Source organism: Osmia bicornis, chromosome 16 (assembly GCF_907164935.1).
Source record: "Osmia bicornis bicornis chromosome 16, iOsmBic2.1, whole genome shotgun sequence".
NCBI lineage: Eukaryota > Metazoa > Arthropoda > Insecta > Hymenoptera > Megachilidae > Osmia > Osmia bicornis.
The window spans coordinates 2,465,491-2,491,890 of record NC_060231.1 but is presented as its reverse complement, the minus strand read 5'-3'; the positions used below and the strand labels follow the sequence as shown (position 1 = coordinate 2,491,890).

The window sequence follows — 26,400 nt, the reverse complement described above, 5'->3', positions numbered from 1 at the left end:
ATAATGAATATCAAAATTCTAATTTAAAAAAAAAGAACGAAATTTATTTGATATTACATTCTATTAAATAATATTTAGTTTGCAAATATTCATATTTTAAATATTACTTTCTCCAACAATTTAAATATATTTTACTCACAATTAATTATCCCTAAAATTAAACATTAAATAAAATTGATAACAAAAAATTATAGTAATCATTCGCTATTAAAATGCTAAATGTTTTTATTCTTTATTTAAATGGAAAAGAAATGAAAAAGAAATATTATGTTCAACAATAAATTCTTATTATTATAGCAGTCCTCTAATCCACCAATGAGTATATGATTCACAACCAGTCGATATTAACTGTGACAATCTTTTTTTCTATTCTTAAGAAAATCAATTTTCTTACGAGTAGAAAATTAAGATCGCCGAGAAAATTATCATTTAAAAAAAAAATGAAATAAAAAATTGCTAAGTAACTCTTCTTTGAAATTATAAAAATGATCTATCATTTTTTTAAAATATTGCTTTTTAACAGATTCCCAAGCATTAATTTCTTGAGCAACCTAAGATTGAATATCAAGACAACGTGTTCTGCATAAAAATTAAGATTTCTAAAGTTGGTGTTTCTTAATAATTATTTTGATAAATAAAGAATAAAAAAAAATAATTAGGCAAGTAATACTTTTAAGTTAATTCTTCTTAACATCGTTAATAAGAATGAAACGGTTAATACTTTAAGTTATTTGTCCTTATTTTTCTTAAGAATAAAAGGTATACATGTATTCTTAAGAAAAGTACCTAAAAAAGAGAAAAAAAATTGTACAGTATTGAAGAAAACTGCTTCTGAAAAATTGAACAAATGAGTTAAGTTTAAAACTAAAAATATGCATGAGAATATAAATTGAAACAGCTTCTACGAAAATCAGAAAAGGAACTAATAAAAGAAATAATTGTCTCTAAAAATTACCTTTTTAAGTGTAATGGAGATTAAGATTGTTGAAAAAATTCTTAGGAACAACTCACAGAATAAATGAAGCAAAATGAAGTAAAACACCAAAACGTAAAGTAAAAGGAAAAAAAATATATAAGTGGTTGTTGGTGGACGTGTACTCCAAAAAAAAAAAATAAAATCAGTCGTATATTCTTCTTTGAAGAAGATGGCCGCTACGAAGCATGAAAAATCAAAACTTTTTATCGACATATATTTTTCTGTTTTTCCTATTTTAAGAGGTGGTATCAGAAATACGTTGTTCGGCTTCATGCTTTTTTCGGCGTTTCTCAAAATATCTCCTCCTTGCAGCCAGTCTCATGTGTGCCTTGCGACGCTGCAAGATCTGTTCTCTTTCTGACGAGGATTTTGAAAAACGTCCTCCTATGTTCGAAGGCTCCTCACCGCTACAATCATTTACACATATTACACGACTACTATTATCACGTTGATTGTCGCGCAAGGAATAGAAAAATATTTCATATAAAATATTGAAAAATAAAATTACCTGTCAGCAAGAGGAATGTCGAATCTTGGATCCGAGGGTAGCGGTGTTGAGGCTGTGTTCAACGATGCACTGATCTCAGTGATATTGGTATGGATTTGAGGGACGGATTCCGACTGTGGTTCCTCGATTAAATGATGAGGCGATATCAACACTCCATCAAGAATGTTCTCAACAGTCCATTCCACTGATCTTGTCATCCTGAGGTCTTCTACAATTAGATTGCGTGGGAAATGTGGAAAGAGCTGTTGCACCTGTTTCAAATAATAAATCATAATAATTAATGTCTTATATAATAAAATTATGAGTGAACATTTTTTCCAATTCACATGCTACTATTTTCTGTGAATTAATTCATTTGAACTAAACAGATTTTATTTATAGGACACAGTTTTGGATCAAGTCCATCCTTCCTTGAATATATATATGTTCAAATTCACAAAATTATTATTCTAAACAATTCAGTAATAAGAATAAAATATACCTGTCTAATCATGGTATCCATTTGCGAGTTGTTGTGCGCAATGGTAGAAATATTTCCACGCAGTCTATTGTGAGAGACCTCGACAGAAAAGCTCGGCAGCCAGGAAACGTATCGCGAACCGTCGAAATGAAAGAAATGATTTTCATTTCTTCTAGCTGGTGTCTGTGGTTCGTTTGGTAATTCCTGTGTATTCTCACGATGATTGGGCTGCATGTTTAGAGCTAGCCTGCATGTTGGGCAAGACGTGTCTTGTTCCAACCAGGATTGTAAACAAGAATTATGGAATAAATGACCGCAGGGTAATTTTCGAGCAGTTTCCATTTTTTCCCAACAAATCGCACAGTTGTCTGAGTTGTCTGCTAATTCCTCTTGCGTTGCCATTGGATAACTACAAGAAACAAGTTTAACGTAACAATTGTCTGGCTTTATTTTTATTCGATTAAAGAAGATATACTTACTTTTGTTCCATATGGTTTAACACGGCAAGATAATTCCTGTGTTTGGTAATCTTCCTTTGTATTTCGTAGAAAAGGTATCTAAGTTGCATACAAATAACAAGAGAGGCCATACTCAGGAAGATATTACTCCAAAGCAGCATATGGATATGATGAAGGAAATCTATAGCAAGTACTATTAGCTCCGCTGCTAGATCTGTATAGTACGTCAAAGGACCTCTCTTGTCCCAAGAACGTTGCGAGGAAGTTCCAGCTCCTCTGGTGTCATACAAATGAATAATGTATCTCACCATTACATGTACTGTTCTGACGCCTAGCAGAATGCACTGTAAAGAATACAATAGGATTAGAAGAGGGAAAGGATCCCAATTGAAGTAGAACTTAAACCGATTAACAAAGAAGATACTAATTACCTCGGCTGCTGTGAAGACAAAAGTATTGAAAGAGACGAAGAAGAAGGCTGCAGCTGTACATAATAGCAACATAAAGGAGGATAACGCAAGAATTGTAGCAAGAAGTCCTAGAAGTCTTGCATGACTCCAGCCAGGGGTTGTTGGTGAAAAGGATAACTGAAAAGTGATTAAAAAGTCAGTATTAATATAAAGATATAACAATAAATATTTAGGAAAAAGAACACAGAGGTTTAGAAGAGACGCATTTTAAAGTCTAAAATAAAAACAAAGAATCTCGTGACGTCGTTATGCAACGAATTCGCATGAATCCCGTTAGTATAATTGAATAGAGGTAACCAGGTTATGTCTCTCCGAGTTACACGACGCTCGACTTTCTTCAGTTTATCTCCTGTATACTATTTCTTTTTAATTTACATAATTAAATTTATTATTGTACAACAAATGGATCGATTAAAATAAATCTGAAAATGACATCCTTCGGACGTTCATAGCCTACTTTTTCCTACGATGCAATAATTTTGTTTCATTAAACTGCCAAAATATCATTGTTCGTTACTCATCGGTGACTCTTATGGCAACGAACGTGCTAGGAAGTTAATGTCAATCGAACATGACTTATGTTCAACTTTGGTTCAACTTTGCCGCATAAATAAACAATATTGATTCACGGGCATAAGCCGAGCGTGAATAAATAATGCTGTGTATTTAATGGGACAATGCAAAAACCAACATCAATTTCATAACATCTATTCGCTTCTGTTCCGCACGAGACTCGTGCCAACTGCGACAACTCATCTGTCCCAAATTCATGCTTATAAGATATGTTAAAATATTCGATAACATTCAGCGGTGAGAATGTGCGCTGAGATTGTATCAGTAGCAAGGCCTATCGTACGAGGAACGCTCGATAAACGAGAATACACATATACATATAGGCGGATACATGTGGAATTATTTATTTTAAGAAAGTATGTTTCTTGGTCAAGTTCAAGTCACATGTGAGACAAAATTTCAATATCCTTTCCTGTTTTTCATTAATATTTTGCAAATTAGTGAGATACCTTCCATAAAAAAAAAAAAAATAAAAAATAAAAAAGGATGTTTAAAAAAAAATCATTTCTTCGCGAAGATTTAAATTCGCGCGCAAAAATGAAGCGTTCAGCCCTGTTCTACGCTCTCCTAAATGATGTTGGTTTTATAATACATACATGTAAGTCATTAAATATCTTTTAAGCTATTAATCACGTATAGGGTGAGTAACCTAACTTGACTTTATCATTTGCAAAGATATCAAAATAAAAGTCTTCACCTCTGGAATCGAGGCATTAATGAAATTTTATGAATTTCTAATGAAACCGTTTCATCTTTCTATAAATAACCAAGATAATTAACGCGATAACGTTAGATGACTCACGCCATAATGACAAGATCTATTAATATGCAAAAGGTGATTCAAATTAGAGGATTAACGGTTGAAGGATTCTTTTAAGTGTTCTGTTGCTTTCTCCTGAAAGATCCTTCGCGGTTTCATCACATCCGGTGCACCAAATTATTTTGATTGATTGATTAATAATTTTTCCCTCGATTTTGAGGGCAGCATTTTATCTAGAGGTTAACCGGCCCCCCTTTCTGCCCAACGAAAGTTAGCATCCACGCGCACATGTGCGATCTTTTTTCAAATCTCGTCTACTATTTTAGCTTTTCACATTACTTCTTTAATATTTTGTGTGTCATAACCCTTTTTTATTTTCCATTCATATACACATTTCCGCCTATTTATTTAATCACACAAATTTTCGCTATCCGCTATTCGTTGCCAACAGGACGCGGTAACCCATCTTTTGGCGAATCCGTATCCACTTAGCTTGACTTCGGTGATCTTACGGGTACCGGTATGGCCCAAGTGGCTAAGACCGTTAACTCAAATCATTTGATATTTTTCTTGATCCTACCTCGTAGGTAAATGAACAAACCACATGGTAGAAAAGTTTACGATGCGAGTGATTTGTATGGTAGAAAAATCATTTGAAATTGAATCGCTAAGAATTTTGTGGACGTCCACCAATTCGACGCCCAATCGTGGATTAGCGATTACACAATGAAGTTACTTACGTATTCAAATCGATCCTTGCAAAGCTGACTGAGCAGACTTAGGAAGCCAAGTACGGTGAACCAAGCCCACCATAGAACCACCTCGTCCAGGTACTGTACGTTCAACACACCGAACACGAAGATGAATTTGTAAAAGACAAAGTTCCAGAATTTGTCTTTTAGATGTTGCCTCTCGGAGGCACGGAGTTCTCCAAACACCAATTTCTGGATCGTTTTACCCAGCAGGATCAACACGCAATACGCCATGTTGATAAGTGTCTGTTAACAGAAAAATTGATTTTTCAATAAATTATTTCATATTGATTCGGATGTAGGGAGAGTAGCCTATTTTGGGAAAAGGCCGGGCGATTTCTTAATACTTTACCGACCGGTAACGGTTGAACATCGTCCACACTTCTTACCGACCGGACGGCCGCAAGTGCTTCCCTGACACCGGCTCTATTTCGGCGAAGGGTAAGATTAAAAAAATTATATAGGAATATAGGAGCTTACAGTACAATCTAACAATTGTAACTCCATAACAGATAACGAATTGGTTGCAGTGGCAACCGATTAATAGGCTACCGGTCGATAAGCGTTGAGGACGAAAAAGTGATTAATAGGCTACCGGTCGATAAGCGTCGGGCACGAAAAACCGACTAATAGGATACCGGTCGGTAAATTATTAAGTTCAAGTCCAGGGTAACAGAAAGATATAGTATCTCCCTTCTGAAAGCTCAAATTAAAAAATGATATATCCTTGATAATTATTATTGGAAGAATTCTGCCTATTTACAAAAGAAACACGCCTGCAACAGATGTTTCCATTGCTTTATCTAATATCCTTGCATATATAAAAACAATTTCACTTATCTGAAAATTCGAACGTATGTACATTTCATGCATCTCTTTATCAGTCACCTTGAACACGCTACGAAAGAGACAGTGTTCCTATTTGGCAGATGAAGCAGGAAGTGATAGACGGCGCGCAATGTTAAATCACGTACCAACAATGCTAACGACTGCCAAATATTTCGAAGGCTAATTTAAGTTCGAGCCAACGTTTGGACAGTTATGTCCCTTAAACGGAATTAAAAGTGCGCAAAAATGTTTTCTCATATTTTGTTGTTCTAAGCAGGAGGAGTCAGGGACATTAACAATTTCCCTAGGGAAACCTACCGTGTTCGGTGCTGTAGTGTGCGTCATAGTGTCCTTTCGTCTAATGAAAAAGCACTGACTTTGAAGTCCAAGTTTAACCGTAGCAAATAAATATTCTAAAGCTTCTATCACATGATTATGTTAATTATTTTAACGCTTTTATTAAATAATTGGATTTATGATATTTGCTGCAGTTAAACTTGGATTCCAAAGTCAGTGCTTTTTCACTAGACGAACGGACACTATGATGCATACTGTACATCATAGTGTGCGTTCGTCTAGTGTATTTTGTAATTTCAAATAAATGATTGAATGTTCTAAAGCTTTTATCAGATGTTTATGTTAATTATTTTAACGCTTTTATTAAATAATTAGATTTATGATATTTGCTGCGGTTAAATTTGAACTCCAAAGTCAGTGCTTTTTCACTAGACGAAAGGACACTATGACGCACACTGTACATCATAGTGTGCGTTCATCTAGTGTATTTTGTAATTTCAAATAAATGATTGAATGTTCGAAAGCTTTTATCAGATGATTACGTTAATTATTTTAACGCTTTTATTAAATAATTAGATTTATGATATTTGCTGCGGTTAAACTTGTACTCCAAAGTCAGTGCTTTTTCACTAGACGAACGGACACTGACTGATATTGTACAGTTAAAGTCGATAACTTCAATTTTCTAACGAACCTGTTAAAACTCAAATGGCTACCGTCTACATCAGGCATAGTCAACCTTTTTATACCTACCTTCCACTTTTGTATCTCAGTTAGTAATAAAATTTTCTGACTACCCACTGGCTCCACCTTAGTCAAAGGGCTCCACAGTAATGGTGATTTATAAAGTAGGGAAGTAACTTTATTTGTAGTAAAGGAAATAGTAATAGAAGTAAAATTTCCATTTCAATGTTTTTAAAAAGTCAATTAAATGAAAAAATTGAAAGTGCCTCAGTATCGGACAAAATCCCCACTGCCCATGAAAGCTGAAAAGCCCACTAGTGGGCGGTAGGGACCAGGTTGACTACCACTGGTCTGCATAAAGAACGATCCTTGAAATTTCTATCACTTACCCAAATACAAATGGGTTCGTCGAGCATACACTCGAGCAGCTCCTTGAAATGTATCGCGAAATTCCTTGGATCGGATTCCACGTCGCCCGTAGGCGATTCAGTTTCGGTATCCACATAAGTGTGATTACTTTTCCACGCTGGATCCTTGATGATTTCAGCGGCATAGTAAACCGAACAGGATAACACGGCGAAACTGATCGCCGTGTATACCCGAAGATTCGGGATTGGAAGTCGATCCAAAAATTCCATCGGCATCTTTGCCTTGGCCTTGTTCCTGCTCCTGGAAGCATAAACACGCGCCAACCGCTCATTATACGCGATACAAAGAACATACTAATTACACGTTTTGTGTACACAGATTGCACGTCATTTTGTAATCAGTAATTTATAAAATAACGCGAATTTTCATGAAGCTAATAATTATTAATAATTTTAATAAATACTATTCTTTCCATAAAAATATCTGATAAGTGTTTTAAGAAACTTTTCAATCTATTATTAGAATGTAATGGTTGCCGGAGACGGCTATAATTGGAGAAAAGTAACTAAGTTATAAATAACGTAGAAACGAGTGAGGTTGGTCAAGAATTTTCAAGCTTTTCTTAGGTTAATAACCCTTCCGAGACCGAGACCCTTTATTATCCTTAACAAAGGTAACTAAAACTTGTACTTCGCGGTAGCACACGCAAGCATTGAATTTTTATCGTGCCCTCAGGGGCAAGGGCAAAGAAGTCGAACGGGACCAACGGGTTATGTCCCGTTGGTCACGAAAGGGTTAATGCGTTCATTGGTATGCCGGCTATCGGTAATCGACATTTTCCGTTATACCGCCGTGATATCAGCCGATTTCATTTATCTCTTTGCTCGATACTGTACCGCATGTTTCTATTGTTTCAAAACATACAAAATCTGACATTTGAATGTGAAGGTTTATGTTTCATGAAAATAACTATTTAAAGACTTAAAACGGGACCCCATGGAAAGTGGGTTGTAGCCCCCCCCTCCAGGGAGCCACTTGATCCAGCACGACAGTTTTCGCATTGTATTTGTTTGGAACACATTACATATATCAAGGAAAAATACAAGCTATTATAATCTCGTATTTATATCTACCCTCGAATAATATGTTTGCGTGTCTGCATCCACAAGTCACTGCAAGGAAATCAGCATTTCTGACGCAACGTGCATTGTAATAAAATCAGAAATTATTTCAACATCAATTTGTTCAAATGATATAGAATTTTCTTTTAAACAATGTCAAGGCCGATAGCGTTCTGTTATCAAATGTTCGCCTAGTCGATGACGTAATGCGCGAAACATGAGTTCTACGTGTCTAACCGTTACTCTGACCACGTGTTACCGCGGTCCAATGGAAACTTGAAAGTTTCCACGCGTACCAACCTGAAGCTTTCAGCGTAAAAAACTTTCACGACCGCACTATTTTCATGGGATTTATGATTCTTGGAAATATATATGTTTATTCTTCCATCTGAAACGAGGGATGGATTTATATTTGATAAATCGTGAAACACTGATTTTTATTAAAATATCGTTCATACGTGACGCGATAAACGATTTCCAAATTCATGTAAACGAAGCGACCGGCTTTTCGTGCAATAAAACAATAATAACGGTTTTAAATAACAACACACAAGAGTTTTTGCAGACACGTTCGTCGTTTATTTTGGAATATATCTAAGGATGAATATTTTGTCGATACAAGGGGGGAAGTAAACGAAAACCGCATTGACGTTTTACGTGTTTACTCTGGTCACGTGACACCAGCTGCCATTATTCTCATATTTAAAATAACGAAATTTGAAGTATATAATAATAAATTTATAAATTCGTATTCTTAAGCGTCATGTAACTATTGTTGATGATAAATTTGTTTGTTTTTAACGCAGAAGCAGTGAAAATAAATATGTATATTAATTTCAGTTTGCAATAGATTAGATAACTTGGACTAATTTTCCTGTTGTGCGGCATTGAATTTTTAGTGCTCTTCGATTTTTCTTTTTATTTTCAGTTTTTATACAGCATCTTTAAGTAATAAATACGAGATATAAGGTACCGTTACGAATTTCACGTTACTATATCACACTTTCTCTCTATCATTGAACCACGTATCTTCGATCATTCATTTACAACGTGTTTATTCACTGACTGATTAGAGCCTTAACAATTTGATCAATGTTTACTTGATATCCACTGAAAACTTAAATTATTGAAAAATATAGTATTCTGTTGGTTAATTCGAATAAATTTGGTGCTATCAGTCCTATAGATACGAATTTATCAATATCCGCATTGGTTTACATAATTCCATTCGTATTACTTTCTCGATGAATATTTAGGTGATTCTTCATTCTTTTTTTCGTTTACCGTACCTTCCTTTCTCTCCAATTTCTCCTTCTTTATTTTTAGAACGTTTACCGGTTCTATTTGCTCGTATCGGTTTCCAGTTACACGAAACTAAGCCCGATTACCGACAGTCAATTTATATATGACACGCGAATATAAGATATACATAATTAATTACATATCGCATATCATCGGTCACACTCGATATGCTTCTATAAAAAGACGCTTTATCGATACGTGAACAAGTGGACTCACCTAAGATTGACGACTTAAACACGTTGCCTTTAATCCATCATCCAAAAAAAAAGAATGAAAAAAATGTACTTCGTTAAAGAAAAAGCCCCGACAGCTTTTTTAGACGGCACTCAACGCATATCTGCACTGGATTCAAGAAAAAGGCACGAATACCGCTACGGGAAGAGAAACCGGAAGGCTGCTGAAAGTAAGACTTTCTCGGTCGAAATCGTCCATCAGTTAACAGCACACGCGTTTCTTTGCGGTTTTACATGGCACACGCGTGCGAACAGACCCGCGAAACGATTTTATTTCAAAACGGTTTCCAGGTAAATAAACCGCTACTTTTTTCTACACTTGTTCGTCCAGGAGGAGTTTCGGGATGTTATTGCGACACAACGCGTCACAATGTAACACGACAACTGCAGTGCTCGAGACCGCTTAGGAAACTGAGCGTACAGTCGATAAAGAAGCATCGATTTCAATTGTAGTCGTAGAGTGGGGAGGGAACAGGTTAGGTTAGCTTCAGTCCTCGATTTTATCGATCTTACGCGCGTTATTTAAATGTCTACTTTCTCTTTATCATGTTCTTATAACATATGTTTATAGTCGTACTATTAGAAGGGTTCAAACCATTATAAGGATGATCAATGTGTTACGTTAATATATCTCATTGAAACGTCAGTAAACGTACAGTAGAGGATAAAATGGATTTCCTTAAGGAAAATGGCGTTATGTTTCTTAATTTTATATTAGTGTATATTTTGGAAACAGTACTATCAATGCAATCTGACGATAAACAGTGAAACAAGGAAATGCTTAGTTTAAAAATGACCGCCGCAAAGGCGGCGGTGCTGCCATCTAGCGGCAAACCGCTGAACTGTAACAAACTTTGAATTGAGTTCTTCGTTACCACTTGATGGTACCAGTGGTACCACTTTTGTTAATACCACCAGCTTGCAGCTAGATAGCGCTGATAGTACCGTTTTCAGAGGGTGCAATGATAAAAAATTAAAAAATAGATTAAAAGTGATGCCTGTATAGTATTTTGAACTTATTTCGTCTTTTGTTAACTTTTTAGTGATAAAAAGAGTGGATTTATGTTGCTTCGGTGAAAAGAAAAATAATAACCTAACTATTAATGTTTCCAATCAGATACGCCATATTTTAATGGCCCATCTCGCGGAAGTCCGCAATTTGAAAATGTGTAGTTAATTAAATATAGAAAAAACGAAGCAAAGGACAAATTCGCGAGCAAAGTTATGCACATTATTCTGCATCTATTTTTACTCTTACATATTTCAGGGTACGTATCTCCGATTATATAAAATATGTGTATAAAAAGTGATATAAAAAGGAATGAAAAGTAATTCCACTATTCTATTTTAAGGGACGTTATGTGTTCGAACATGTTTCGTCGTTCCGAGTGCGAGAAACGATAAAAAGCGAATAATCATCAATTTAATTCAAGGTAGACGACTCGATAGTTTTTGCTCGATTTTTTTCAACAATTACGTGTTGTCATCGAAAGCAGGATGACGAAAATACATGTAGTAGTAAAATTACATGCAAATAGATGACGAATAATAAGACAGACGATTAAAACGTACGACATATCACCTTTTTTGTTGTTCTCTTAAATAGGAATTAGTATAACATTAGAATAACAGAGCGCAAAATGATAATTGATGTGTAACCTGACTACCATTATCATTCAATTAAATAATACATAGGTTTCATGAATAAATTTCAAACAGAAATATTATATAAAAATAATTCATTTTTTAGGAAAGTGTGTTTATTTCATTAAAAATTAACAACTGTACATTTCTAGCACGTATTACTGACATTTAATATATTTATTACATAATTTAATTATCTATACTAATGACTTTATAAATATTGAAATTAAAATGGCACAACATCGGTTCCTTACACAATTTCCTAAACAATCTATGCGAGCATTCATGCATTCACACATTCACGCATTAATAGTGTTGCGTTAACCCATTATGTTCGTGTAATTCTGAAAGCAGGCTGACATAACCTTAAATGCAAACAAGTAGAAACGTAAACATTGCTCTCCATGCAAACATATAAATCCGTACACTAATACATGAGTTCAATATTAGAACCTGCTCAATTGACATTTACACATGACGTACGTGACGTCCTCTGTCTGTGCACACGTAGCGACACACTTGTGGACGTTTTTAACACACTCGGGCGCCGATCTATCATGCATATGGATACGTATAGACAGAAAGCAGAGTGGCATCGTTCCCACACATATGTGCAACGTTTAAAGGAACGTCGAGACTCGGCAACGGTCGGCGCAACAGTACCGCGATCGCTTCCTCGCCGTTCGGACTTAGCGTCGCGCCACGACGCTGCGCATGCGCGTGCGCAGTTTTGTTTTGCCCGCCTGCGCGTGCCACACGCAAATGGCGTTCGACCAGTGGATTTGTTAAATAATCGACGTAGTGAGTTTAAAAATACGTGAACCAGTGGGTACGAATTGATTCGTCTTTCGCAGAACGACTGCCTCACGCCAATGGTACTTATTATCAATACGCGTTGCTTTAGATTTGTTGGTTAACTCTCTAGTAATCTTCCCAACTTGGTCACGTGCGCGGATTCGATAGTCGATATAATTCGATGTTAATACTATCGACTTGTATCTCCATCGAAATTTGAATCGAAGAAATAGGTTATTATTAGAAAATTTCAGATCAGGTTTGTGGATAGATAATATTTTTAGAAAAACAGCAGACATTCATTACTTTTTAGTACTTATAAAATACTTATAAGATATCAATGTAGTTTCCGTCTAACTTTAAATAATGCCAATTTTTTTTTTCAATTAACCTATAAATCGACCGTGACTGCATATAGTAGAATGCATTAGTAAGATGATTATCTTACAAGGAAAATGCACCATGATTAAAAACAAAATGGATGCAACCAGTATTTGTTCCTTGGTTTTTATTAGGAGGATCGAAAAAAAAAAGTAATATTTTTCCTACAGTTTTAAACTAAAATAATTATTTCTATCTATTGTTTTCTGAGATTTTTACCAAAATTTTATTACCTATTAGTAGAAACCACTCTTAAATGTAAATTTCTGTCCTTTCGAAAGTCATATTTGTCTTAGGGCAGTGTGCGCATTAGGTTCGACCGTGAAACGGCATTAGTAAATTACATAAATTTCGGTTTCATGAGGGATAATAATAATTTAATATGACATACGTTATTACGAACGGTTTCTGTGTTACGTAACAGAAACCTTTTTATAAACTAACGAGTACTTAACTTATTGGAGAATATAATGAATTTAATCTTGATTAGTAATAAATAGACTTATTACATTTTATTTAGAACACGTTATAAATAAATCCATATTACCCTCGAACAATATTCAGAGATCAATAATTCTTAAAACTTAATTATTGTTTGTCTAATCCCTTTCCTGTACACGGAAAATTTTTATGCGTGCAATTACGACTCAGTTATCAAAAGAAACATGCATGTATTCAGATAACAATTACATATTTTATTCATACGAAATATTCCGTTCAATTTATACATCGACAAAAAAAAAAAAAAAACGAAGAAATTGTTTGGTCTAGAATAATACTGGTAGATATAACAGGGGGATTGCGGAGGAGGATCCGGATCAAGGAACGTGTATCGAAAACTCTTTTTAATCGATTGGTTTCTTTTTTTTTTTTACTGTCGATGTCCGGCATTGATTCGTCCAAAACATTGACCCGACCAGTGATCCAAGATTCTCTTTGTATCTTCTTACAGACATTCTGTCTACGGTGCTATAATTTCATATAATTTGATAGCGTTTCTTGTTTAAAATTTTGCATTGTAATTATTTATACGATTTTTTAGTTGGAAAAATTCTTATTAATTATTATTGTTATTTTGAAAAGGATGCATTTTCAACCCTACGATCACATGATCCTTTTCGATCTTTATAAATAGAATATTACATATTTTCACAATAGTTACCCTGTATACGTATACTATTATATTTCTAATCGGTTCAATTGATATTAATCGATGAAATAAAGAAAAGTTTGTATTATTTTGACCACCCGTTTGATGTTTCTGTACCAGATAACAAACTCTTCCCACTCTTGTTGGTCAAGATGGCGGTTGCCTAATCTCCGGCGAAAAAAAAGGGGAAGATAGAAAGAGAGAAAATATCAACGCGTCGCTTAACGATAACAAAGGCAAAAAAGTATCTATCGTGACGGCCATATTTCGGAAATATTCGTCGCTCGATTTCGTGGCTCGAAGGTAAAATCGTCTGGTGACCTTGAAATGGAAGAACGGCCGGAAAACATCGAAGGACCATCGGTTAATTCTTCTTCTTCTTCCACGGATGGTGAGTAGGTTTTAATATTGTTTCCTTTTATTTTTGTTTCAATGACTGCTATTTTGGATGAAATATTTTGACAATGGGAGGATTTAAGGCATAGTCAGCGAAATTTGTAAGGTTAGAATAAAAAAGCTATCAATTAGTTATAATTATCATAATGAAACTCGGTGTGCCAATATTTCATTGGCCCACTGTACTCAGCTGCAATGTAGACTCCTATTGATTGAGAAGGAAGGTGGGGGGAGTAGTCTCTCACCATTCGCCTTTAGTCTTGGGAGAGCCTAACCTAACCTAGAACCTTCTGTCCTCCAAAGTAAAGAACATAACTAAATAAGGCACGAGATGGGACATTTGATCCCTTACAATATCGAGGACGATAGGCTTCCCAAGGAAAAATGGCGTTATAGGGGAAACGAGAATTCTGAAGATATTAATAGTACAATTTTCTGCCATGAATGTATACACGAGTGCCTTCTTTTCTAGGGAACCCTAGGATGCCTTCTTCCCTAGGGGGAGTCTAGGGCGCCCTCTTCCCTAAGGAAGCATCCATGCTCGATGCTGTATATCAAAAACCCATCCCTTATAATATCGAGCACGATAGGCTTCTCAAGAGAAAATGGCGTTATAGAACATTTTCATTCTGAAGATACTAATAGTACAATTTTTTCCCTATGAATGTTTATACACGAGTGCCTTCTTTTCTAGGAAAGCCTAGGGTGCCCTCTTCCCTAGGGAAGTCTAGGGCGCCCTCTTCCCTAAGGAAACCTCTATGCTCGATGCTGTACATCAAAAACCCATCCCTTATAATATCGAGCACGATAGGCTTCCCAAGGGAAAATGGCGTTATAGGGGAAACGAGAATTCTGAAGATATTAATAGTACAATTTTTTCCCTATGAACGTTTATACTCGAGTGCCTTCTTTTCTAGGGAAGCCTAGGGTGCCCCCTTCCCTAGTGGAGTCTAGGGCGCCATCTTCCCTAAGGAAGCCTCCATGTTCGATGTTACACATCAAAAACCCATCCCTTACAATATCGAGTACGATAGTCTTTCCAAAATGGCGTTATAGGGGAAACGAGAATTCTGAAGATATTAATAGTACAATTTTTTCCCTATGAACGTTTATACTCAAGTTATGGCCCATTTTTCCCTAGCGAAGCCTCCATGCTCGATGCTGTACATCGAAAACGCAAAAGTTCTTCCAATTGTCATTTGTTTATCAAGCAAATTTATTCTTTGGTAAAGGAAGCTTATTGTCTCTGCCCTCGAGCTGACATTAAGCTGTTGTTTATGGAACATCCTGTACGATGTCTCCATAGAACAGCACTTGTCTTTCAATCCAGTGCGAACCGCATTCGCAGTGATGTATTAATAGCTATTAACAAGATCCATTAATTATGAAAATGATCGCCGTGCGAATCGATATGGTTATGCAATTAACACATAGAAACATGTCCCGATGTGTGTGTCTTCGAGGCGTGTGTCTCGCAAAAATCCAGGGTGAAACGGAGCGAGACTCGGGACGATAATGTTTCTTCGCGTCGGTTCGTGAAGATAACCCGGGGACCCTCGGCTGCGCAGCAACAAAATGGAATTCACTTGTGCTCGTCTACACCCTCTTCATATTTTCACGGATCTGTCGTTGAAGATCGATGCACGATTTTGTATCGCATTATCAGACATATCACTACGTATCATTTATCGCAAATCATTTTCAAATATTGATTATTAAAAGTAATTAGTTATGTTAACACGTTCGCCATTATTACACGTTACAAAATAATTACTAAAGTTTTGATTACAGGAAGTCTATTAATAGGCTTCTTGGCGGGGGGTGGGGGAGGTCACCAATGACTCACATCTAAAATTTTATATTTCAAAAAAGAGAAAAACATTTATTTTTACAGTAAATGGAAAGTTTAAATTTGATAATTAATTATTTATACCTTTAATAATTTCGATATTAATTTGTTCATTTCACCTAGTTTTTCGTTTATAGCCATCGCTACCTTGTTTGAAAACACTAAACAGAGGAGCGTTTCGAATCACTTGAAAAGCTCTTCGTGTATTCATCATCTCAGACGTTTTTTTTCTCTTGCTGATTGACGGAAGATGAATATATTAGAGATTGAATGGCCAGTCGATGGGTCCGAATAATAGATACGAATATTACATAAGGAGAAATGAACCTGTTCGTGTAAATACGGCTTTTATCGAACCTAAAATCCTGCTATTACATAAATATTATCACCGATGACTTGTCAGAAGGTACGAAATCGAGTCTTATCTGACAGACCTCCTTGGAAACTTCAAGATCGTCAACGCCGATTGACATTGTTTCAACTAAATGAAAGAAGTTTGGTAAAATTTTCCAAATCCGCAGTCACGGTTAAAAATGATCAAAACCTTGCTTCTTTTATTTAGCTGAAAATATTTTCAATTCTGCCATCTTGACTCAATTCTATTTAAAACTTCTCTTTTTTTGGAAAATAAGTAGTTCAAAAGATGAAGAAATTTAACCCATTTTCAAATAATTCAACCGAAGGACACATTCATTTTTCTTTTTTCATTGAACATAACGAATAGAAAACAGTTAAGTTACGGACAATTTCGTAACGGAACCCGTTGCCATAATGTATGCAGAAATTTCGTGTTCTCATAAATTCTTCTATTGAACGTATGCCTCTTCTTTCCACGTTACAGAGAAACATTAACATTCTTCTCTCCAGCAATTTGTCATCCTCTTCCATAACTAGACATCCGCTTCTGTACTTTAGTTTCTGCTGTTACGAATTTCGAAATTCTTTTCATTTTCTCAGACCGTCAAATCGCGTTCACGCTTTCGTCGTTTCTCTGCACCGAGTTTTCTATATTTATGTAAGAATTCGTGACATAAACGTATCGCGAAATAATGGCAGATCAAATTGAAGCTTAAGGTGCGAAGAAAATGACCGCATAAACGTTTCACCGGTGGCTAATTCCTTGGCGAAAGAAGCAATGGATACGCGACTGGCTCTATTCGCCAGAGGCGCGAAAAGTTTTCTTGTAAGGAAAAAGAAAAAGAGCAAAGAATTGACAAATCGCGACACGTTTCAAGCGCATGGCGAACTGAAGGTTGCTTATAATGAAGTTTATAAACGAAGAGGTCACTAGATAACCTCGAAGAATGCCCATCTCGTTCGCTGTGCGAACGTTCTCCAACATGGCCGCCTAATTAGACCGGCTTGCACCTTTTATCTTTTATGCGAATAATAAGTAAATTCGATTGCAATTTCATAGCTGATTCCACATGATTGCGCTAATAATTGAATAACAAATTGGAGCGCGAGGAAAGAAATATTCTGAATGTTTTAGAACGTAATTAGTAGTAAATAAATGGTCGATAGGATAGAGAAAAAAAAAGTTATCATTTCATTTAAAAGGGTTCGAGTGATCTCTGATTTGTTAGAAAAAAAGAAATATTTATTATCGATAAAAATTGATGAATAATTGGGTCCGTTACTTTAGGATTGTTACAAGTAGCTGAAACAAATTGTATAATAAATTTTTAATAACGCAAAAATTATCTCTTTAGATATTGATACGATGGCGATATAAATGACTATGACGGTTAGCTTTATCTTAGGAAAAAGGAATTAAGAATAATTGCAACATTTATCAAAGACTAATCTGTCTTCACATGGAGGGTTTAACTGACACACCTGCTTCCTTGCATCGTTACGTATTTTTCACTTCCCAGCTTCTTCAGGTGGATAATAAAACATGGTGATAAGCGTTATCGATAATTGACCGATACTCATCTACCTGGATTACAAATATTAATCGATCACGTTCTAAACTCGTTATCAGTGTTAATTGGTGAACAACAAAAATTAACAACCCTTGTGATGTTCGAGATCTTCGAAGTTGATACAACAAGTGAATGTATTGGAAAAGTTTTAGAATTACTTTTGTAAGAAAAATATGGACCCTCTATTGTTCTGTTATTTTAAGATTTTCGGATTTCGGAAAATTGAAATCCTATTTACCTTTATCATCATTGCTAATGTTTCCGAATGGCCCCACTAAAATTGAGAATTCAGGTTCGGTATATAACCTAAATTGACTACAAGAAACCAATTAAAGTTGGTTGTACTTAGAGCTGGATGTCTTACAGTTTTCGAGAATAGCGCATGCGCAGAATTGAAGGGCGCATGCGCAGTATTGAATAGCGCATGCGCAGTATCGAATAGCGCATACGTAGTCCCAAAATTGTAGAAAAATTTCTTACCACGATATCTCAAAAACGGTAAGACATCCAGCTCTGAAACGAATTTTAATCGGTTTCTGGTAGTCAATTTAGGTTATGTACCGAACCTGAGTTCTCAATTTTGATGGGGCCATTCGGAAACTTATCCACGATTAATTTTCGTTCCAAGATAAGTTGGAATAGGATGAAGCTTCGTTGCTCAATGTAATAGTGATCCGAGAAAGAGCGTGCGTGCTCGATCCATGCTGTTTTTCTTGCAAGATTATCATTTACATAATCTTCTTATCTTGGCCGATATGTGTCATCAATTTTTCAGATTACATGGCTCGGAAATAGAGTCAACCTTGACTCATTCTTTATTGAAAAAAAAATCGCTTTTCCGGTTCAAATCGACTGGTATACAAACAGTAAACGATTGTTTACCGGGGATGATTCTCTGAATGACAAGGAAAAGTTTGTTCCGAATGTTTTCTGACTCATTGAAATCTCTTTTGCTCGAGATAAGTTATTGTTAATATTAGAAATTCTTGTTTAACCATGTGTACTGATCGATTAGAAAATCTCGAAGCATCGATATTTCATCCTAAGCTCATTATCAGTGACGGATCAAGGGGGCTTTAAGGGGGGCTACAGCTCTGAGCCCCACTTTCCAAGAGCTCTGTATATTCGTTGATATTATTTTTGCATGATTAATATTTATTTTTGTATTTAAATTTATTCAGATGATTGCGATACAAAAACTGCTGTGATAGAGTTTTTCACTCAAAATGATACGAAATTTTATAAAAATAGGATTTTTAAGTTATTAATCCTTGTTGTTTCATAATTTTTTATCATGCTTTTGTCGATTTTATCTTCAGGAATTGATAAAAAATTGCGTTATCTTGAATTTATATATTTCGATAATTTTATTTGATTTTCGAGTATTAGTACTGAAATTGCTTTCGTTTCTCTCTTTCTTTTTTTTAGAAAGCAGGAAGTTTGTAGACAACAATTTTCACGTAGAAATTTCCATAATGTGAACAATTCATGGAAATTATAATGAAAGTATCTAATCTAACGTAACATTTAGCAACTTTGACACATTGACCCATTATTCTATCTTCATAAATATTGTAAATGTAACACGAAGATTATTGCACGTTTTTTTCCTTTTTTCTCTCCTTTCTGCCAGTAAAAGTTTCATAATTATGCTTGATTTGATAGCTGTAACAATAATATTTCAATAATGATAATTACTGAGGGTTTTTACAGTTTCCATATTAAAAATATCGATCTTCGTTTTCAGTTTTATTTCCATCAATTATGTTGATTAAAAGTTAAAATTAGGTGTACCCGGTTGTTGATGCCAAGTACCTCTTACAATCTTCATTTATTCTTTTTTATAACAGTCACATTATGTTCGTCGTACGAAATCAAAATTAGAAATTTATGTTCAGTTCATTTATTTATTTACTTTTTTCATTCATCCGTCAGTAAGATCATTAATCATACAAATAATTGATACTGAACACATTAGTGGAGCTGACATTCTAGATAAAAAGTTGTCTAAACAATTGTTCAATTAACTGATAAATCATTGTATTCTTTTTACAACTAATTACTTTACTAATTACGTACTACATTCCTTCGTTGCTGGTTAATAATATTAAACAGTTAATTGCAAGAAGAAATTATATTTTATTACCATTCATTGAAATGCGAAGAAATATTAAATTTCCTTTGAAACGAAATTCCCCAAAATCGAGGTCAATGGAGAAAAACTGTTTACCGATTCGTAATCGTAATTCTGTTGAAAAACGCTGTGTATGTATGAAAAGATATAAAAAGGAAGGAGAAAAAAGTTAAAATTTGTTGGACATTATTATCTCGGCGACCGGTAGTGTACGCTTCAGCGTGTGGCACTAACCCCCGCCACTACCACGCGCGTCCCCCCACCACCGCCGCCTTACGCGTCCCTCCCACCACCGGCGCGCGTTACCCCCACCACGCGTACAGTAGCTAGCGGCCAAAGCAATGTTTTGACATTTAGTCGCACAGCGACCTCCGCGCGGGATGGTCGAATAGTTTCGGAAGGTTATCGTCCGAAACCATCGCCTGTACAGTGATAGAAGCATGACAGCCACGTGAAGAAAGACTTCGTATGTGTCTGTGTTATTTCTGTGCACTCACACGCGACGGCTCCACGCTGAACGATTATCACGAGCTGTTTGAAACGAAGGTGAACAGAAAAATGAGGTTCGACGATCAGCTCTTCGAGGTTTTCGGTAAGTCGTTTCCTCTGTAGATAATTATATCAATTATATACTGACTGATTGATACACTGATAACTCTTAATACAAGATTTAAGGAATTTTCTTCACCAATTTTATTAGTACTGTTGAATCTTTACATTTGTATATATGATATATTGTAGGATGCAAAGCAGGGCTGGATTAAGATTCCTAAGGCCCGGGGTTATATCCAAGACGTACAAAATATAAGCAAAATTAATTTAATTATTAATTAAGATTATAGAAGCGTGTAGATTTTCGGTGAAACGTTACTCGAAGTAATTAGGATTGCCTTATAGTTCGTAGTTAATTAACGCTAATTTACGGTCATTATCTGTACGAGAATTTTGTAAGAATCGTGATTAAGCACGTTCCCTCTGTTGTAAATAAAATTTTTTGTTTCTAAAAAGGGGGACGCGAGTTTATTGAGAAATTTAATCGCGTTAGAAAGAAGAAGATTTCTCGTGAAAAAATTCAGATAATTTTTCAGCGTTAATCGGTTGAATTTTTTCAAATAACTTTTCTCAGAAAAATAATCAGTGATTGTTGCCTCGACTTGTTTATAACAATAGAGATATGAAATTAAAAAATAATCTTATTCTTTTAATTAAAAACGAAAAATCACAATTTTTCAATGCATAGAAAATTATTTGTACGATTCTCTTTTTCATTTTCTACATTAATATGTTTACACTTCGCGCGTTGAATAAGCAAAGATTTATAAAATGATCTAATGTTTAACTCTTGTTTTCTTAAGTACACAATGTAGCTGATGGACTGTACGTACGACCCGAAAATAACTACGTAATATACTGATAATAATTATACAAAATATTTACATCACATCACGTTAAACTCTATACAAAAACTGTAGAGATATTAAGTTTTTAGCGTATTAAGTGGTCCATTTTGAAATGAAAAATAAAAACACTTTTACTGTGATTGATGCTTTATTTTAATATCATTCGTCATTGTTTTTCATCCTCTTTCGGATTTATTCGGCGTGACGCACCGGGTGCGTCAGCATTGCATAGAAAAATTTTTAATTAGAATTTGCTCTATTTAGGAAAGAAAGGAAAAAAAATGAAACGAATAGCGTGACAAATATTCATACCATTAAGTTGTATCATTAAGGCTGGTTCACAGTTAGATTTTTATATGAGCGTAATTATCGTCCTGTCGATAGCCAGCGCATAAAATGATTCATTTACCGCTGTTTCATTGTTTCTCTCTCGGTAGAAATAGTTTCGCTCCTTTCAGTTTTATCGCTTTATAAAATGACTCATTTTGCAAGCTACCGTCTTTGTTACGATTTTCTCCCCCTCGTACTCGTCCCCTACATGGAAATTTAGCTTAGCGCGAAATTAATTGATATCCTTTGTAGAGGACTGACGAGCCTCGAAGGAATGTTTTCTTGAAAATTTCATTACTTTTCGCACGTGCACCGATTGATCTTATATCATCGTCACTAGTAGAAAATTTCTATGAATATTATGCTATGAAACTAGTGAAACCTAACCTAACATCCTCTAGCTTAACCTATATGTAGAATAGAGCGACAAAATTTCTATAATTTTTAATTAAATTTGAGTTATAATAAAACTTGAGAGAATATTTTTCTTATCAAGTTTTACTGTAATTCGGAGAACAAGATGAATATGCTGGATGACCACGTGAAATGAAAATCACAGGACATTGCGTCACCGACTACTTGAATGACATTTGAAATTGTTCAATCACATCTCTGTCCTGAAGGATTTGCGTCAAAAGCAAAGAAATTTAAGACAATCGTGAGACGACGCAGTGATTCGTAACGTAACACATATCTGCATATTTTTTCGATGAAAAATTTTTACATCTTTTAAAAATTATTTATAGTAAGTGTTGTTGATAAAATAGATATTTCCAGAATTTATGAATTATAGCTATAGAAATAGATATCTAGTAATATAGTGTCAATAGAAAAATATATTTAACAAGTTGGAGATCAACCCTTAGCCGCATTTACGCGCGAAATTCAAATTACCTTAGCTAGTAATTATGCCCGTATCTCCCGGGTATCCCTACTTCTAGACCAATAGAGCGCGGAGTACCCCCACCCCTAATTATCCGACAGACTTGAAGTTATATTCATTCTTATACACGGGTAGACTCGCGTCACCCCCCACTCCTAGCTCACGAGCCGAGCGCAAAACTCGTCAGCTGCTCGCCAGTCGTCTCCGCGGCGTTCGTAAGAAACAATCTGAATTGTATACAATAATAGTTTTCGTGGTATCCGTATCACAGTTCCATGCGTGTCAAACTGCTCTTCCATTACTTTTCAACGCGCAAACGAATCGGTGTGTGTTTCGTGATCGACGAACGATCGATCGTGTGCCGGCAATGATCGATCAATTACGCCATTAACCGCGGCCGCGTTGTAACGTAATTCGTCAAACAACTGGTCTTGGTGATAAGAACGATAATGGAGGCTACCTGCAAGGAACTTTTTCCAAAAAAATTGATCGGAAGGATCGGTACACGATCGATCGAGGATCCTGAAGTTTGATTCGAACCTGTCATTCGCAATTGTTACGAAAATGGGACTGGCAGGTAAATGTTTTCCCTTCAATATAAAAGCGATATATCGATGGTTTTTGCCAGTTCGAGATTTTTCGATATTTCAATCATGGTGGCTCTGCAGCTTATCGATTAATCGTTTCTTTTTTTTTCTTCGATACACACGTGACACGGTGGTTTGATATTAATAAAACGAACTCGTTTAAAAGTTTCATGCAAAGAAAGGGGTCGTTCTGAATTTATAAATGTTTATTCAGGTTGTTGGCATCTATGACGTAATATGTAGGTAGACATATCAAGTGTACAGATTAAAAGAATGTCCATATTGATATTGTTCGACTATTGTTAAAGTAATAAAATGTAAAATCATTTATCACAAAATTGGTCAGTGTTTTTAAATTTTTTTTATCTTAATTGTTTATTATAAATTGTTAAATAAATGAGATTTCGAATTGATGAATTTTCATGGAATAATTTTGAATAATTATTAATGAATACAAATGATGTTTATCTACAGAATTAAACGATAATGAGTTGTTTATAGAATTATACGAAATTGCTGAATCATTGTTTACACACAGTTCAACACAATATGTACAATTTTTAATTGAACAGTTTACAAACACGTAACAACCTTTGAATGTTCGTTCTTTCAAAATAATAGATTGTTTGTTATGCAACTGTGTGTATCAAACGATTGCCACGAGAAAAGTGGAAAATTTTCAGGACACCCGGCTAGTGGGTTAGTTTACGACGCGCAATTAAGCCAAAACGCCCACTGTAATATTTGGCGATTTATTTGGAGCATTTTTTTAATAACTTTATTGAAGGATGCGTCATGGAAAAATGTTGTTGACATACCCGCGGCCCGTAGGTTGCTTACTAATTCACGGAATTCGTCCAATGATTTCTGGTTTTTAAAATGGTAATTAAGAAAAATATTTCGAATTGCTCTCGTTCATCGTAAAAAATTCATTTAATAAGTGGAATAAATAACTTTCACGAGCTTCATATGGTTTCACCGCGTCGGTATGGTTATTTTAAATTCAAATGGATTCCCGCCTTTTTGCATATTCGAGAGGTTAGGTATCCCGAGTCGTAGGGAATACGGGGAAAAAAATTGCGACGATTAAATTGCAAGCAAAAACTTGCGAAATGAGGTTAAAATCTTTGGATAATTTTACGAATTAAGTGTAATAATTGTTCTAAGACACTCGAACGTGGAAGGATCCCTTGGAATGCGAAACGAAGCGGCTCCCGGGGAGAAAGAGATAAAAAAATACTCGTTCGAGGAGCAATTACCGAAAAAATATTTTCCGTTTGAAAGAAAGAAATACGATTTACATAAATTCGTGTGGTAACAGTTAACAGTCGAGGCAGGATCACCGAGATGTTTTCGGATTACGTAAGAGTAACAGTTTATTTTTCATAGAACGTTCGAAAGAAACGATGAAAAATTTGTCGATTTGCTTGTCAATCTTACGAAAAAACCTAATGAATTTTTTTAAATATGTAGGATTAAACGTGTGTTAAATCTTAACATACAATTTTTCATGTCAACCGTGGGGGGGAGTCGATTTATAATTTTCAAGTGAAAACGTTGCTAACGATTCGACAAGCTTGCAAAATAATCTCTCGACATGGCGGACCATTTATAACAGTCTTTTAGGATGATTTATTTAAATATGGTAATGCAAAATATTTGCATAATGTTTAATATCTCTCGTGGTTATGATTATTAAATTGGCATTAGTCACTGAAGTTGAATTATTATTTATTGATTAAAATTGTATTTAGGGATACAATAATAATATTATTTATTTAAATAACAAACATCGTTTCGATTTAGAAGATAATAAGTTTGGAAGTGTTATTATAATGTTGAAATAGACAAACGAGTTATCCTGCAAGTTTACATCGAGCTACATAAAATACACCGTATCCGGTGAAATGAGAGATTTCTCGGCTAAAAATAAAGCGATATTCCCTTTTTACTTCTACTCGTTACTTGCAGCTCTCTATAGTGTCATTTTTCAAATAACATTATTTTCCATCCACCCTCAGAAAATTTTTATAAAGAAAGTGAAATAAAAAAGATTCTTTTTGTACTTTATTAGTAAGTCTAATTTTTTGCATTTTTTTTGTATTCTTGTATTTTTAATTTTTTTCCCGCCCTAGTTGCGCTAGTGTTATCTTACGATAATATATGTTTCTAATTAAAAGAAAGAAAAAAATTATTATTAACGATTACCTAAATCAAGATAACGTTTCAAGAGACTATTTTCGAAGGTTCGTCTATTTGCTTATGGTAATGTCGTTTCTAGACGACAAAACAGAAGGGGATCCAGGAATTAACAAGTAAAAGAAGCTTTTAGCTAGAAGAGCTCGCATTAATTATGAATACTGTTAGCTTATCGCGTAAACTCGTCTCCGTAAAGTCCAAGAAACTGCTCATTTTCTTTAATTAGTGGTTGCATAGAATTTCCGAAAGAAAAAATTAATTTTTTTGTTTAAACATGTTGCTTTATTAGAAAACAAGGCATGGTTTAAAAAAGAGAAAAGAAACTCGACGAAACATAGGTTTAGACATTTTCGAGGACATTAGTGTGGCTTGTACCGTTGAATTAGGTAAATTTCGTGGAATTCGATCGGAAAATAGTGTCTCTCTAGCATGCTGGAATCCAGTGGTTCATTCGGTTACGTAATATATAATGGGACACGCACGCGACTTCTCTCTTTCTTTCATCCTCGTACAGGTTGTCGTTATCTTTTTCCTCATCGCGGCGGCTTTCGTAATTCGTATTAACTTCATAGATGAATCAATTGGTCACCTGAACGGCCGAGATGTCGGATAGCAAAGAGTCAAAATATCGGGGACTTGACTGGAAAGCCGGTTGCCAAATAGGAAACAGTTGGGAAATTAAACGAAGTGGTCGGAGCTGATCGTTGTTTCGCAACCAGGCCCCTTCCTGTTCAAACTTATACTCGAAAGCGACGGCTTAGATGGAAAGGAATTTTTCTTTTTTTTTTTTTTTTGAAGGGAAAAATTCTTTTACGAGTTCGATCCGACCCGAACTACCCCATCTTTACCCGACCGTCGCGTCCCGACCCGATCCGATCCGATCCGAACTACCCCATCTTTACCCGACCGTCGCGTCCCGATCCGATCCGATCC

General features: G+C 35.2%; 2 protein-coding genes across 6 annotated transcripts in view; one reads left to right on the top strand and one right to left on the bottom strand.

Annotated features, from left to right (window-relative positions):
• Positions 1-265: 265 nt before the first annotated feature.
• On the bottom strand, positions 266-10,201 carry LOC114879730 (E3 ubiquitin-protein ligase AMFR-like). 2 transcript variants are annotated; one of them, XR_003789967.2, is made up of 9 exons: positions 9,775-10,201; positions 7,156-7,435; positions 4,946-5,203; positions 2,834-2,989; positions 2,424-2,746; positions 1,966-2,353; positions 1,485-1,735; positions 956-1,383; positions 266-786 (listed from the first exon to the last, which is right to left on the bottom strand). XR_003789967.2 is itself a non-coding variant. In XM_029194947.2 (8 exons), exons 2-8 carry the CDS (start codon positions 7,408-7,410, stop codon positions 1,212-1,214), a joined length of 1,803 nt encoding a protein of 600 aa, XP_029050780.1. In that variant the 5' UTR covers positions 7,411-7,435; positions 9,775-10,201; the 3' UTR covers positions 266-1,211. The 2 variants fall into 2 exon arrangements, 1 of the variants encoding a protein (XP_029050780.1); XM_029194947.2 differs by having other exon boundaries at positions 266-1,383.
• A 1,387-nt stretch (positions 10,202-11,588) lies between these two features.
• The window catches only part of LOC114879741 (hepatocyte nuclear factor 4-gamma), a 35,463-nt gene continuing 20,651 nt past the window's right edge, over positions 11,589-26,400 (top strand). For 2 of the 4 annotated variants that reach the window (XM_029194976.2, XM_029194975.2), the window contains exon 1: positions 20,436-20,660. In XM_029194976.2, the coding sequence (XP_029050809.1) occupies positions 20,537-20,660 (124 nt within the window). In that variant the 5' untranslated portion in view covers positions 20,436-20,536. Of the gene's footprint in view, positions 12,311-13,881; positions 14,153-20,435; positions 20,661-22,856; positions 23,259-26,400 lie in introns of those variants that run through there. The other 2 variants (XM_029194977.2, XM_029194978.2) reach the window with 2 other exon arrangements.